The sequence below is a fragment of the Propithecus coquereli genome, unplaced genomic scaffold (assembly GCF_000956105.1).
Source record: "Propithecus coquereli isolate 6110/MARCELLA unplaced genomic scaffold, Pcoq_1.0 Scaffold56, whole genome shotgun sequence".
Lineage (NCBI taxonomy): Eukaryota > Metazoa > Chordata > Mammalia > Primates > Indriidae > Propithecus > Propithecus coquereli.
This window is the reverse complement of record NW_012151507.1, coordinates 3,160,526-3,176,363: the sequence shown is the minus strand read 5'-3', so window position 1 is coordinate 3,176,363 and position 15,838 is coordinate 3,160,526. Positions and strand designations below refer to the sequence as shown.

At 41.2% G+C, this 15,838-nt stretch overlaps 1 protein-coding gene across 4 annotated transcripts in view; it reads left to right on the top strand.

Annotated features, from left to right (window-relative positions):
• The window catches only part of SCYL3 (SCY1-like 3 (S. cerevisiae)), a 66,550-nt gene that overhangs the window by 30,366 nt on the left and 20,346 nt on the right, over positions 1–15,838 (top strand). For 3 of the 4 annotated variants that reach the window (XM_012657800.1, XM_012657802.1, XM_012657801.1), the window contains exons 5-11: positions 2,786–2,842; positions 3,939–4,041; positions 5,271–5,382; positions 7,658–7,735; positions 9,789–9,928; positions 11,198–11,382; positions 15,368–15,539. In XM_012657800.1, the coding sequence (XP_012513254.1) occupies positions 2,786–2,842; positions 3,939–4,041; positions 5,271–5,382; positions 7,658–7,735; positions 9,789–9,928; positions 11,198–11,382; positions 15,368–15,539 (847 nt within the window). The remainder of the gene's footprint in view (positions 1–2,785; positions 2,843–3,938; positions 4,042–5,270; positions 5,383–7,657; positions 7,736–9,788; positions 9,929–11,197; positions 11,383–15,367; positions 15,540–15,838) is intronic. The other variant, XM_012657803.1, reaches the window with a different exon arrangement.

Sequence of the window (15,838 nt, the reverse complement as noted above, 5' to 3'; positions counted from 1 at the left end):
CATGCTGCTGCTGGACTCTTTCTAAAAAAAAAAAAAAAAAGAAGAAAAAGAAAAACCGTCCCATCATAATATCCCTACGGAAGTGGTGGCTCACTGTTTGACTTACTGGCTTAGTCTCATTTCCCCCATTTTCCTTTGTGTTGCTTCCACATTTAACCTGGACCTTGTCTAATGTGCACCTTCCTGGGCTCTTGCTCAGTTCAGATGCTGCTTCTACCAAAAAGATGTCTCTCTGATTATTTCTGCCCCGGTAATCACTTTCTTCTCTGCCTTTACCTGATGTCTAATTAGTATATAAAGCATGTAATCCGTTCTGTGGGATATATTCCAGATTCTTTCCCGTGGCGTGTAAGGCCCTTCACAGTCTTTCCCCAGCCCTCCTTCAGCTCCACGCACCACTCACGGTTCTTGAGCTACACTCTGGTTGTATCCTGTTCCATGCAGCTCAGCCGTGTTCCCACATGTGCCATCCTCCTGCACCCTGTTCTTCTTTTGTAGGCCATTCTGTTGCTGGAATGCCTTTCTTCCCCTCGCCTCCCCGGAAAATGCAAACTCACCTGAGATCTAGCTTAAGCCTCCTCTCTCTGAACCTTCCCCCAGGCATTCCGCACCTCCCCACCCCAACAAAATTAGTCTCTGCCTCAGCGCTTCCATGGCACTCAGCACATTTATTGAAACTTCGCTTTTACATTCTAGGTTATGAGCATCTGGTTGGGGGCAGGAAATTTACTGTGTTCATTTTGTATTCCTAGTGCCGTAAATGGTGTTTGGGACACATAAGCTCTTCAAAAATAATCTTCAAATTAGTGAATGAATGGGCTTGTTCTGTGGATGTTGGTTTTTGTCTCCATAGCATATAAGGTTCTCAACTTCTTTTAAAAATTAAAAAAAAATTATTATAGGTATATTATAGTTGTCTATAGAATACTTGTGATGTTTTGATACAGGTATACAATGTAAGTTAATTAAATCAGGTTAATTGGGGTATCCATCACCTCAGGTATTTAATGTTTCTTTGTGTTAGGAACAATTCAGTTCTATTGTTTTAGTTATTTTAAAGTATACTCTAACTTATTGTTGATTATAGTATTTTGTTGTGTGTGCTATCAAATATTGTTCATTATGTCTAACTATCTAACTATATATTTGCACCCATTAACCATCTCCACTCTATCTTCCTCTCCCTACTACCTTTCCCAGCCTCTAGTAACCATCATTCTATCCTTTGTCTCCATGAGATCGATTGCTTTTAATATTTAGCTTCCACATATGAGTGAGAACATGCAAGATTTGTCTTTCTGTGCTTGACTTATTTCACTTAACATAATGTTCTCCAGTTCCATCCACGTTGTTGTAAATGGCAAGATTTCATTGTTTTTTATGGCCGTTTAATACTCCATTGTATATATGTACCACAATTTTTTTATCCTTTCATCTGTTGATGAACACTTGGGTTGATTCCAAATCTTGGCTATTGTGAATAGTGCTGCAATAACATGGGAGTGCAGATGTCTTTTCTATATACTGAATCCTCCTCCTTTGGATGTATACCCAGTAGTGGGATTGCTGGGTCATATGGTAATTCTGTTTGTAGTTTTTTGAGGAACCTCCATGCTGTTCACACTCATTTACATTCCCACCAACAGTGTATCAGAGTTCCCCTTTTTCCACATCCTCACCGGCATTTTGTTATTGCCTGTCTTTTGGATAAAAGCCATTTTAACTAGAGTGAGATGATATCTCTTTGTAGTTTTGAATAGCATTTCTCTGATGACTAACGATGTTGAGTATTTTGTCATATAGCTGTTGGCCATTTGTATGTCTTCTTTTGAGAAATGTTATTCAGATCCTTTGCCCATTTTTTAATCAGATTTTTTGATTCTTTTCCTATTGAGTTGTTAGAGCTCCTTAGATATTCTAGTTATTAATCCCATATCAGATGGGTAGTTTGCAAATATTTTCTCACGTTCTGTGGGTTGTCTCTTCCTTTTGTTGAGGGTTCTACATGTATATCTCATGTGGTAGCAAGACTTAAGATTCACTTGATTTAGTTAGAAGATTAATCACAGATTTGTTCTGTACTAGAAAAGCCCTTTTTTTAGTTAATATGTATGCAGAAGAGAAAGAAGTGTTCCTAATTTCTTTTTTTTTTTTTTTTTTTTGAGACAGAGTCTCGCTTTGTTGCCCGGGCTAGAGTACCGTGGCGTCAGCCTAGCTCACAGCAACCTCAAACTCCTGGGCTCAAGCGATCCTCCTGCCTCAGCCTCCCAAGTAGCTGGGACTACAGGCATGCGCCACCATCCCCGGCTAATTTTTTTTTCTATATATATTTTTAATTGTCCAGCCAATTTCTTTCTATTATTAGTAGAGACGGGGTCTTGCTCTCGCTCAGGCTGATCTCAAACTCCTGAGCTTCAAACGATCCTCCCACCTTGGCCTCCCAGAGTGCTAGGATTACGGACATGAGCCACCATGCCCGTCCCCCCCAATTTCCGCATAAGGAAATCAGATGCACAGATGACTTTGAACAGCAGAGGGTGTCTGTTAAACCAGCTGAAGGGGAGAGGAAATGAGATAACATTTTCTGCTAAACCTTGTGTTGTGCCAGGTACTGTATTCACATTTTTTAAATTAGGAAGATTGTAAATTTGTGTATTTAATGTGTGGCTTTGATTTGAAAGTTTAATTGCTGCTGTTTCATTGCTCATTGCTTTTGTAACTTGATGTAAGAGATTGGTTCACCAAACATATGTATGAATTATTTTTAATTTATTTCCCTGTCTAGTTTCTGAGAAGCATCCAGTCAGTAAGGGACCCAGCATCCATCCCTCCTGAAGAGATGGTAAGATGATGTGCTTCAGATGGAACGAAGGCTCTTTTGTGTAACTGAGTATGAAATTTTAAAAAACTTTCCTCTGCCCATTTCTTTCTTTACTGACTCATAGATGCCTCATAATTTCTCTGGCCTTGTAGGTTTCTGAGAATAATCTTTCCACTGCAGCCAGAGAACCAGCTTATATTTTTTGGTCATATAAACATCTGTAATATTGTTTAAAGATAGAGATACCTCAGTGTGAACAGGGTATCATACCCATTTCATGAAAAGTAATTGTACTTTGCTGGAAGCCATTCTAGTTGGAGAAGCAGCAACCCTAGTCCTTTTGTGTGCTTCACCTGAGTCATCGTCTGGGCAGCTGCTCATTAGTTAGGACTCCAAGATGAGTAGAAGAGTGATTATTGATGTTGTGGTGCTGGTAAAGATTCTCTTTACCAATAAATTCAAAAGAAGATGATCCCTATAAATTTGTTCTTCTGTCCACTGTAAACAAACATGAATCCCCAAAGACATATTTAGTGTACTTTATAGGAAGTACAAACCCAACTGTAAACTTAAGTATAGACCTAAGACTTTAAATAAATCAGATTTATCCAAATCAGTATTATGTATGTGTATATAATACATCTATTAATGTTTTTTAAACTGGTGATTTTTGGATTTTAAGTCAGTTTGGGGGGTCCTGACCAACATTTTAAAAAATGGAATAAAAGAAAATATCACTGGGCATCCTATTAGGTGGTAAGGCTAAGTATTACTTTATGAGATTTTTTTGTTTCTATTATATATATATTTATACATATGTGTGTATACTGGATCATGATATAAATTCTTTTACTCTGGGTTGTAATCAAAAATATTTTTAAAAGCCACAGACAGGTATCATATTCTGACCTTTTTTTTCCTTTCTGCCCCTGTTTGGCATTTTAAAATCTTCTATCAGTTCCATTCACTAAGTTTTAAGAACCTATAAATTAGTGTGTGGCACTGTGAAGTTAGATCTAGGTATAATAAATGCAAACGCAGGAGAAAGTGCTTTAGAGAAATTAGAAATGGCTTATAAGGCAGATCTTTTAGTTTTAATGGTCTTTACTGCTTTTAGTCTCCAGAATTCACAGCTCTTCCAGAGTCTTATGGACATGCCCGGGATGCCTTTTCCTTTGGAACATTGGTGGAAAGTTTGCTCACAATCTTAAATGAACAGGGTGAGTTGGAGTTATGCTACTGTATCCACAGAATAAGTAGGAAAATCATCCACAGCCTGTTCCGTGTGGAGATCAAAGGACTGCAGTCTTTGATCATAGTAAGGAACCTGTTGCTTATCAAGTAGCTTTTTTAGGGCAGATAATTAACAGCAGTAAAGAAAGCAGCTTTGGGTTTCATTCATTTGTATAGTGAAAAGAATTTTAAGTAAGAAGCACTTTGAAGTATGGCTGTCAGTATCATATATGATTATCTTATTGGTAATAGTATTAATGGTCTAAAGACTCCATTCCTTATTGAGCCAGCCGATAAGTAAATAAATGTCATTAATGATTTATATATAATAATCCAAATAATAGAGTAAGAGTCAAAATTTTTTATTAAATCAGGTTTAACATTTCTTTATCTCTGTGCTTTCAAAATCCTTTTGATTTATATTGCTATAATTTATTCATTACTTTTTTTCTTTCATTGCCTCTGAAAACCCAGACTACTAAAGACATTGTTTTCTGCTCTCTTCTGTGTTCTCTAACTGCGTGCTTGGCAGCCTGCCCCACTCTCTCGTGCCCACCCTAGGCCTTTAATTTTCACTCAGTAGGTTTTCTGAGGCGCACGTCACACTGGGCTCCTTACCGGCCTGTATCTCACATTGCTGAAGCTTTTGCCAGTTCTAATGTGGTTTCTTCTCCCAGGCTTATGCCAGTGTTCTGAGGTTCAAGCACCATTCGGCTGTGGGCTTTAAATTGCCCCAGCCTAAGTACTTGAGAATCAAACCCTAAGGCCCGAAGGCATCCACTGTGTGTAATGAACTAACTATTCGGCTGTGTATCTAGAATGGTGGCAATTGTGTACCTTCTTTGGAACAATTGAAAATATAGTCGTTCAAATAACTTTCTGTGTTCTGTGGATGAGGAACCCTGGTTGACAAAGGGCCTCAAACCTGTCAATTATTAAACCTTCTTTGGGCCTGAGCTGGGTTAAAAGGACAATTAGGAAACGAGAGGGCATAGAAGGGGAGGCACCTGGGGTGGGACTGGCTGTGTTGGCAGGACAGCCTTCTACACCTGCCAAGGAGTTTGGCTTAAAGCAAGCAGGAAGCTGTTGAGCAACAGCCAGGGCTTTGTTTGTTTGGGCTTTTACAGGTTGGTTTTTGCTCTCGTCAGTCTCCAGCTGTAGAGGTCCTGAAAAGAGGGAGAAGGCATTGGAAACTAACTGTAGCTCTGGATTTCAGTTTCAGCGGATGTTCTCTCCAGCTTTCAACAGACCTTGCACTCAACTTTGCTGAATCCCAATCCAAAATGTCGGCCAGCGCTCTGCACCTTACTATCCCATGACTTCTTCAGGTGAGGGCTTCGGGTGTGGTGACGCCGGCTGCTTCCCGCTGCTGTCTGCTCCCTTGAACGTGTGTAAGCGCCAGTGGGGGGTTTTGGAGGAGCAAATGATGCAGTCCCTGTTGTCGTTGTTGTTGTTAATTATTAGGAGAGATTGAATTTGAATCATATCCATGGGAGAAAATAGGGGGAGGAAATTGGGTTGCCTCTCAGTTCCCTATCATATTAACGGATAGGCAGTTTTAGAAATCCTTGACTGTCGTGAGGCTGGGGTTTAGAAATTATAGCCGGATTCATTAGGACTCCTGATTGTGAAGAGGCTAGGCTGTGTTCAGTAGTTTACAGTTGTTAGTTAATTGAAAAGTTAATAAACAAGGCGTCTTTTGTCTCCTGCGATTATTGATATGAGTTTGTTATTGTTGATTTTTTTCTTGTGGGTGGGAAATAAGCTTATTTTTCTTCAGTCAGAAGATTTTTTTCTCTGTCTAGTAATATGTGATGGAAGAGCAAAGAAGTTGGTTTACGGGCGGGGGATACAATATAACTTAATATATTCTTGGATTAAGAGATGTTTTTGAACCTCTCTTCGAGGTTAGTTTTAATTATATGTCGTTTATTTTTTATTTCCATGACTGCAGAACTTCTGCACAGGTTAGTTCCAGATTCATGACTTTAATTAGCAAACCAAGCTTATGCTAGTTTTGAAGTAGTGTCCGTATGTGTTTGCATTTGGAGAGCATGGGAAAAACCAGAGCAAAAGGAAAGCTAATATCAGCCCTGAAGGGGGAAAAATTACCTCTAGGATAGGACTGGGGAGGTTGGTATATTATTAAATAAGTAGTATTTGTAGTTATTGGGGTTATATTTGTCATTTATATATCAAATAAACTGTTCAAAACTTTTCCCATTTATGAAAGTCTTTTTTGGGATGTTTTCTAAAATTTGTTTTTTTAATTGACAAATATAAATTGTATATTTTCACCATTATGAGAGTCTTTTAACCAAGCTATTTCCATCTTCTTTTGGATGATTCTTAGAAATATTTTATTTCCCTTGATAGAAAGTCTCTACAAAGAGTAATGCATTACAGTAAATAGAATGTCTCATCACAGTGTGTAATACGAGTTCTTTATTAAGAATTATATTATAAATTGAAGGGAGAAAAGAAAGCTAAAAACGCAGCAACCCCACCTTCCCATTATTGCATGGGAAGAAAACCCAGCCAGAGATAACAGAAGGGGCCAGAGCCAGCATATGTTGCTGAGGCAGGTGAGCCCAGTTTGATTAAATTTAAGTTAAGACATCGCTCTGCTGAGCCAGAGGGAAACACATGATAGGTGTAAACATAAGATGTGAAAACCCCAGTGGTAGCTGTGCTTACCGGGCTGCCATGTAAGCCGTCCAGCTTGCGTACTGCAGCATCCAGGGGCAACAGTCTCGTATGAGGCAGGGTGTGAGCTGAGCAGTCCACAGCCTTTGGGACTCTGTGGCAGCCCTGCAGGAGACTGGTGACTCCTCTCACACTCATCCTTGCCTGGCTAAAAGAATGACTAAATAACTTATAGCAGGAGAAATGAGAAGGTTCCTGTGCGAAAATCTTACTTTCCTCAACTTCTTTAACAGTTTTCACTTCACCAAAGGAGACTTGTGAATCAACAGTATTTTGTCAGGGTAATGTTATTTCTCCCAGGATGTTTCATTTAACAACAACCTATTACAACCAAAAATTTGGAGGATTATTATGCCTACTAAAACCATAAAGCTCCTAGCCCTCTGAGAGGCCAAGGCGGGAGGATTTCTTGAGCTCAGGGGTTCGAGAACAGTCCGAGCAAGAGTGAGACCCCATCTCTACTAAAAATAGAAAAATTAGCTGGGCGTCATGGCACGCTCCTGTAGTCCCAGCTACTTGGACGGCTGAGGCAGCAGGATCCCTTGAACCCAGGAGTTTGAGGCTGCTGTGAGCTACGATGCTGCCATTGCACTCCAGCCAGGGCGACAGAGTGAGAGACTTTGTCTCTAAAAAACAAACAAACAAAAGCATGTTAGCATGTGTGAGTTTAAGCTTGTATCCTCTTCACAGATCTCTCTGATATTCTTAAAATATTAGATTCCTTAGAGGCTTAAGCCATAGTATTTGTCTCATAAGCTGCTTGGTTATGATTTAATCTTTTACGTGGCTTAGGAGGATATTTCTTTGTTGAAAATTATACATGTCGTCTGTGGTTAGGCTTCAGTATTAACATGCCTCTTCTAATCTCTTCTGCATTTCTTTCTTTTTGGCATTTAGAAATGATTTTCTAGAAGTTGTAAATTTCTTGAAAAGTTTAACATTGAAGAGTGAAGAGGAGAAAACTGAATTCTTCAAGTAAGTTCAGAAAGTTAAGTCCTTGAATTCGGTAACCCGGATTAAGTCCATGTAATCACTTTAGGGATTCTGGAGAAGATGAGTCAGACATTGGGTTTATTCGACAGTGTTTATCGAACATTTCCTACATGCCAGGCTTTCGGCCAGGCCCTGGGGTGGGTAGATAAGATAGCTCTGGTGAGAGGAACAGATACCTAGACTGATAATCCTTAAACAGAGGGGTGTGTGCAGTGGTAGAGCTTTCGGAGGGAGTCCCGAGGACAGAGAGCATGGGGAGGAGGTGGTTAGAGAAAAGGTATCTGGGCAGAGGAGCAACGTGAACAGATGCCCGAAGGCAAGACCCGGTGCGACTGGTGCGGGGAGCTACAAGCAGTTGAGTCCCGTTGGAAGACAGATTCCAAGACAAGGACAGATAAGAGGTGGCCCTTGTGTGTGGTAGTGAGCAGTGTTGACTCTATTTGTAAACAGTGGACTTCAGGTGTTGGAGCCATCAAAGGGGTGAAAGCAGGCTGTGAAATGGTTAACTCTCCCTTTAGGTGGATCACTGTTGTCTGTAGGGGGAGCAGGCTTGACTCATTTAAGACCTGGGTTGGTTAGTAGACGGAGTAGTCCAGGAAGTAGGTGTGAGACTACACATGAGGGCTTTGATGGTACTAACGAAGAAGACGACGCTGAGATAAGAAAGATTTAAAAAGATAAAGTTGGCAAGCCTTAGTGATTATCACCAAATGAAATACCGGAGGACATATTATGCAGGGAAATGATAAATTCAGTGTTGGATGTGTTGGTTTGAAGTATCTATGGGACTTTAGGTAGAAACGTACATGGACAGTTGGCCAGAGAGGTCTGAAGCTTAAGAGAGAAGTTTTTAGAGGTGACTATTAGAGCATCACCAGCCTCCAGTTGGTGATATTTGGCCAGAGAAAGTAGGTAGTATGAAAAGACAGTGGGCCCAAATTGTAACCTGGGAGCACCCAACCAGTGGGAAGGAGTGGCTGATGAATGAGACGAAGAAGCAGTGGTTAGAGGATATTCAGAGAGAGCCAGGAAGGCTTTGGTATTCCCAAAGGAGTAGGGAATTTCAGAAAGGTAGGACGAATCAACAGATACTTGTTCATTTAGCAATCAGGAAGGCACTGGTAACCTTGTCTTAGCAAGAGCTATTGTAGCAGAGGGAGACTGCAGTGGGCTGAGAAGTGAAGGGAAGGTGAGAAGGTAGACACGGGAAAACTGCCTCCTGAAAAACTTGGAGAGGAGGGAACATATTATTTCTGAAGAAACAAATGGAGTCAAGGAAGGATTTTTTAAGGATGGAAGAGACATGAGCATGTTTATCTACAGGCAAAGGAGCTGCTGGAAGAGGAGGGGGAGCAGCTGAAGCTGCAGTCATATTGTCGGGGGGAGTGTTGGTGCGTGGTCTGGAAGAGAAGGCAGCGTGGGTGGTGGCTAGGAGCGGGTGGCCTTAAGTAAGAGTAGGCCCTTGCGTCCTTGGTAACTGGAAAGGAGGTGGGAATGAGTATAGATGGAGACCTGTTTGTCGATAGCGGTGTAGAGGCTGGAAGGTGGTAATGCATGGTGTGGCCTGTGTCCTGATAAAGTAGGAGGCAAAGTTATCTGCTAAGGGTAATTGTGTAATGGAGTATTATCACTATTATTATTAATACCTAATGTCTGTTTCTTAACAGTGTTGTTATATATGTTGTTTTAATTTAATGAAGTTAGTAACAAAAGCCTGTATTTTGTTTAGTATGAAAACTTTAAATAATCTATGATAATATCCTATGTCTTTTAAATTGGAGAAAATGTTGTTTATTATCTAGAAAGCCTGTGGCCTATTAGGGGAAAAAGGAGGGCACTTTGCGATTAATAAGGGCTAATTTGTTGAAAATATTTACTAGCTTGGATTGGAGGCCAATGTGTTCACCTTCCTAACTACACTTCAAAGTGCATCACTTTGATAAAAGTGGGAGACAGCCATGTGTGGTCTAAACTGTACAAGTAATTGATAACAACGTCACGAACAGTTTCCCAGGCTTTCCTTTTTTGTCCTTAGATTTCTGCTGGACAGAGTCAGCTGCTTGTCAGAGGAATTAATAGCTTCAAGGCTAGTGCCTCTCCTGCTTAATCAGTTGGTGTTTGCAGAGCCAGTAGCTGTTAAGAGTTTTCTTCCTCATCTGCTTGGCCCCAAAAAAGGTGAATTTTTTTTCAAAATATTATTGGTAATTAAGGAGTTTGGTGATTATTAGTCCATGTTTGAGCAGGGTGAGATTACTATGTGGTGTAGTTAATGGTTGGTTGTAAAAATGGAGAATAGTTAGTTATTGGCCCCTGATCTGATAACTTGAGCTCAAACCTGGGTACGAAAGCTCACAGGACAAATATGGAGCCTCTTCCCGGAGAGTCAGATTTCCTGCAGTAGGTAGTTATGTATGACTAGAATATGAAGTACGTAAGACGTTTTAAGGTAAGGCATACATCTTCAAAGAACTTTTGCATTTTCCATGAATCTTTTAGGCCTGTACCTCCTGACTTGCCAAGGGAAACTCATTTATTTAATGTTTCAGTGAAAAGATTAAAAAGAACTGAGATCATTTTATTTCTTGGGGGATTCAGGTTTTTTTTCTCCTGAATGTGAAATAAGGTTATTGCTTTGAACCCTTATAACTTTATAGCACTATAGATGGTAACACACCAGATTAGAGAGTATAGCATTAATATAACACCATGAAATTTTTAGTTAGGTAGGATCTGCTTTCAGAATTTACTTTCTTAGAAGATCTCAATCCAACAAAGCAGTGTTATGGGTAACTTTTACAATTTAGAATTTCCTTATATCTATGTTTGATATTTTCTTTAGCTGTGTATTTTTCTTTATAGATCTTCCAATCTGTTACTCAGTAGATCTTAAATAGGGGTGTATATCTGAATCACCTGGGTTACTTTTTACACATTTGCCTGTATGCCTGATCTACTGGTTATGGGACAGAGGCAGGACATAGGTGTATACATTTTTTAAAGACCCCCCAAGTGATTCTCATGCGTACCTATTTGATAACCACTACCGTAACTGCTGGAAAGAGAGGACTATCTAGTGTCAAAATCCCATTGTAGCATTTAACACCTAGTTTTGCAAATAAAATTGCAAAAACAATCCTCACTGAATTAAACACAAATTTATAAAAAGTTACTGATTGAGGATTTTATTAAAATACAAGCTTTATAGTAATTAAGGATGATGTCTATTATTTGAAAACACTTCTATAAGGTAGAGGGTATTTAAGATAATAAAGCCTTGAGTAATTTGGGGTCAGGAAAAGAACGTTCTTCGATTTAGGGCATAAGAATTTAGAAGAGTACTTAGAATACATATAAAGACGTGGGTTCAGTTTATGAATTACGTTTAGTACTCTTCACTGAAATGACGATTTGTTTTTCATCTGCAACCTCTGATTTTTGGGGTAGATCGTGCACAGGGAGAAACACCTTGCTTGCTCTCACCAGCCCTGTTCCAGTCGCGGGTGATCCCCGTGCTGCTCCAGTTGTTCGAGGTCCACGAGGAGCACGTGCGCATGGTGCTGCTGTCTCACATTGAGGCTTACGTGGAGCACTTCACTCCGGAGCAGCTGAAGAAGGTCATCTTGCCACAGGTCAGAGACCGCGTTGGCGGTGGGGTTGTCACAGAGCCTTCCAGATGCGAGGAGTGGGCAAAGCCGTGCTGGTAATAATTTTGGGGGCTGAAAGGAAGAAGAGGGTTTGGGGGTATTCGGATAATAGCTTAGAAAGCCTTGGGGCAGCAGCTGAGTTTAAAGCCTGCTGGAATGGGAAGAGCCGAAATTAAAATTACATTTCCATTCCATCCATGCTGGCAAATCGATTAAATTAACATATTTGGTTTTAACCCGGGAGACTGTAATTCTGTTTGCTAATTCTTTGGAGGAAAATGAATAAGAATCATTCGTGGAATGCTTTGTGAACATAAACTATGGTTGCCCATAATTAGATTATCATAAAATAATTAAATTAGAACTGAGAGGAACATAAGATAATTCGTATCAGTGGTTTTCAGCCTGCTTATCAGCCACCAGGGAACCTTATAATTTGCCCACCCAAGGGCTTCAGGTTTATGTTAGTTTCTTATGGCTGCCGTAATAAATTATCACAATCTGCATGGCTTAAAACCATAGAAATTTATCCTTTCTCAGTTCTGGGGGCCAGAGGTCTGAAACCAAGGTTGTCGGCATGACCATGCTTCCTCTGAAGGCTCCAGGACAGGCTCCTTTGCCTTTCACTAACTCCGGTAGCTCCCAGCAGTGCTTGGCCCTTCTTCACTCGTGGCTGCATCGTTCAGTTTCTGCCTCTGTCGTCACGTGGTCTTCTTCGCTCTATGTCTGTCTTACCATGGCCTACTTATAAAGACACCGGTCATTTAATTTGGGGCCTACCCTAACCCAGCATGACCTCATCTAAAGGTTGCATTCTGCACGGACATGAATTGGGGGTGTTGCGGGGGGACTCTCTTTAATCTAGTGTGAGGTTTTTAAAAAAAGATTGTTTTTAAAATACCAATCACATGATATCTTTCAGATATTAATAATTTATTTTTCTATGAGATTAACTAACACTCTCCCTGCTTTTAAGGACCTAATAAGTGGGAAAGATAGATGTTTATCTATTGCTGTGTAACAAACTACTCCAAAACATAGTGCCTTAAAACAACATTTTATCAGTTCTCACGGCTCTTTGGATTTTCTGGGCTCAGCTTGGGGATTCTATTGCTCCACAGGATGTCAGCTGAGGCTTTACTCATCTGGGGTCCCAGCAGGCTGACACATCCAAAATGGCTCCTTGGTACCTCGGAGGGGATGGCTGAAAAGCTGGGCTTAGCTGGGACTTTGACACAGCTGGGCCTTTCTCTTCAGGAACTCTCAGGGCTTCTATCCCCCCCATGTGACATTTCCACATGATTTCTCTAGCAAGGTAGGTGGACTTCTTACATGGCTAATCAGGGCAAAAGGGCAAAAGCAGCCTTCTTAGGATGTAGGTTAGGAACTGACAATGTCATTTCTGCCACATTATTTTTTTTTTTTTTTGAGACAGAGTCTCGCTCTGTTGCCCTGGGTGGAGTGCAGTGGCGTCATCATAGTTCACTGCAACCTCCAACTCCTGGGCTCAAGCGATCCTCCTGCCTCAGCCTCCCGAGTAGCTGGGGCTACAGGTGCGTACCACTGCACCCAGCTGATTTTTTCTATTTTTGGTAGAGACGGGGTCTCGCTTTTGCTCAGGCTGGTCTCGAACTCCTGAGCTCAGGCGATACTCACGCTTCAGCCTCTCAGAGTGCTAGGATTACAGGTGTGAGCCACTGCGCCGAGCCCCACATTCTCTTTTTTAAAGTGAGTCACAAAAGTCAGCCGAGGTTCGCTGTGGGATGGCTTTACACAGGGGCATGGATGCTAGAGGTGTGGTTTCCTGGAGGCTCGCCACCATAACATAGCGCTTTGAATTTATATCTGCAGCGTAATTGTGACCCTGTGTGTAGTTGCATCTGGAAATTTAGAAGAGGAATGAAGCACTCTAATTTTGAAATGGAAGTGCATCAGTCTCAGAATTGGGCTGATGTCAGTTGGGCTGAGTAGATGTTCAGCATGTGAAAGACAATGAGAGCTCTCATTTCTTAGGAAATTACTTCCCCTGAAGAAGAATAACTGGGCCAATTTCCGTGTGCTTGAAAGTTCACTTCAGCACAGTGTGGAGGATGGACCATAGAAAGGGAGATCAGCTCGGACGCTGTTAGAGTAGTTTAGCTAAGAGGTGACAAAGGCTGGGGAAGATGTGGCAGTGGATAGATACGGGAGAGGGACATATGAAGGGTGGAAGGGGTAGGACTCGGTGTCTGACGTGATGGAGAGGTGTCGAGGATGATGGGTTGTTTGCTCGGATGGATGGTGGTTTGATGATTACCGTATTCAGTTGATGGAATTCTGATCACATGCAAAAGAAACATGCTTTAATGTACTTGTACAGCCTTGTTTTGAGAAAGTGCCTGATCCGTTAGCATTAGACAGATAATTATCTTGTTGAGACCTGTTGGAAACCTTTGCTCTTACTATACAAATGAGGAAACTAGACCAGAAAAATAAAATGATTCGTTGGTCAAGTCCTACTGAGAATTACTAGCAGAGCGAGGCTCCTGACACCTGTCGTGCCCTGCTGCTTCCACTAGGCAGGCCAGTACCCGGCCTTGTGTCTGGGTGGTATGGGTACTTGCAGTTGTCTGCTCTCTTCTATACAGGGCAACACCTCTCCTCATATCTGCGTATCTTAGTTAAAGTGCTTTAGGTTGCAAGCAACTGAAACCTATTTTAAACCAGCCAAAGCAAAAAAAGAATGTAATGAAAGAATGTTAGACTGCCTTACACGGAGATCAAGCGCAGCTGGGTCTCACAGCCATGTGATCTCCATTCCTTTCCTTTCCTTTCGCTTTGTTTCACTTTGGACTCTCTGTAGACCAGCTTTCATTGTTTTTGGTGTGCACGTGGCCAAACGTGGTTGTCTCATAGCTTCTAGGTTTACTGACCTCATTTAAAAAAACATCTTTTAAGAGACAGGGCCTCGCCATGCTGCGCATGCTGGAGTGTGGTGGCCGTTCACTGGTGTGATCCTGTTACTGGTCAGCACAGGAGTTTTGACCTGCTCCGTTTCCTTCTCGAGCCTCTTCACCCCTCCTTTGGCAATCTGGTGGTCCCCCTGCTTAAGAGATCACCATATTGATGCCAAACTTAGAGAACTGATTGGCATGGCTCATCACAGCTCAGAATTTCCTGGGCTCAAGCAATCCTCTCACGTCAGCCTCCTGCGTAGCTGGGACTACAGACGCGCACCACTGTGCCTCACATACTGTCCTCATTTTAAGCAAACTACAGAGATAACTGGTTTTCCTAAATTCTAGTTTATATTAATGAGCAAGAGATCATGAAGGGCTCAGTTCGAGGCAGGTGTTGTATGCGTTATATACAAAGAAAGTTTTCAAGGTCCTCCCTTTACGAGTTAGAGCTGAAAAGAGGGCCGAGGACCAGAAACGTAATTGTTAGTGCCCTAGATGAGTGGTTCTGAGTGCGCCCTCCCGAACATGACCAGTCTGTGAACTCTGTACCTTTCTCTGATAAGGTGAGTACACAGTTGGAAAATTAACATTTAAAACCTTTTGTAGCAATTTGACACTGTAATTTTATGTTATCTTCCTATGTCTTTGTTTAATTTTGTTTTCCTTGTATTTTAAAATAAACAGCCTGTGCTGGCTTAGTGGCTGACACCTGTAATCCTAGCATCCTGGGAGGCCAAGGACAGAGGATTGCTGGAGCTCAGGAATTCGAGACCAGCCTGAGCAAGAGTGAGAGCCCATCTCTAAAAAAAAAAAAAAGAAAAGAAAAAAACCTCCTGTGATAGATTGGGAGGGGAAGATATTGGTCCTTACTACAGATAGTTTGAGAGCCACTGACCTAGAACCCAATATATCTAAGGAAATATAGTTCATCAGAGCAAGCACAGTCAGATTGCAGCCCAGTTGCTTGTTTACAGGGGGAGAAAAAGATAGGTCATGTGGTGGTCTACACTTACTACCTCATTCACTCCTAGGTATTGCTGGGCCTGCGTGATACCAGCGATTCCATTGTGGCAATTACTCTTCATAGCCTAGCAGTGCTGGTCTCTCTACTTGGACCAGAGGTGGTTGTGGGAGGAGAAAGAACCAAGATCTTCAAACGCACTGCCCCAAGTTTTACTAAAACTATTGACCTTTCCCTAGAAGGTAAGAATTATTAAAAGGTGTAGCTTTTTATTGTGTTATTTTGATTCATTAGATTTTTAATATATAGGTAATGCCAGGAGGGTCACATTCAATCAAGTGATACAGAGAAGTATAAGGAAAAGGTTAACTTCTCTTTTCCAACTTCTCTGAGGGGGCTTAAGGGTAACTAATTTTCAAAAGGAATCCTTTCATCCCTTTTTTAAGCTCACAAAAAGACATGCAAATATGTTTATATATACATATATATACAGTCATGCATCGAATAACAACGTTTTGGTCAACAATGAACCACATGTACA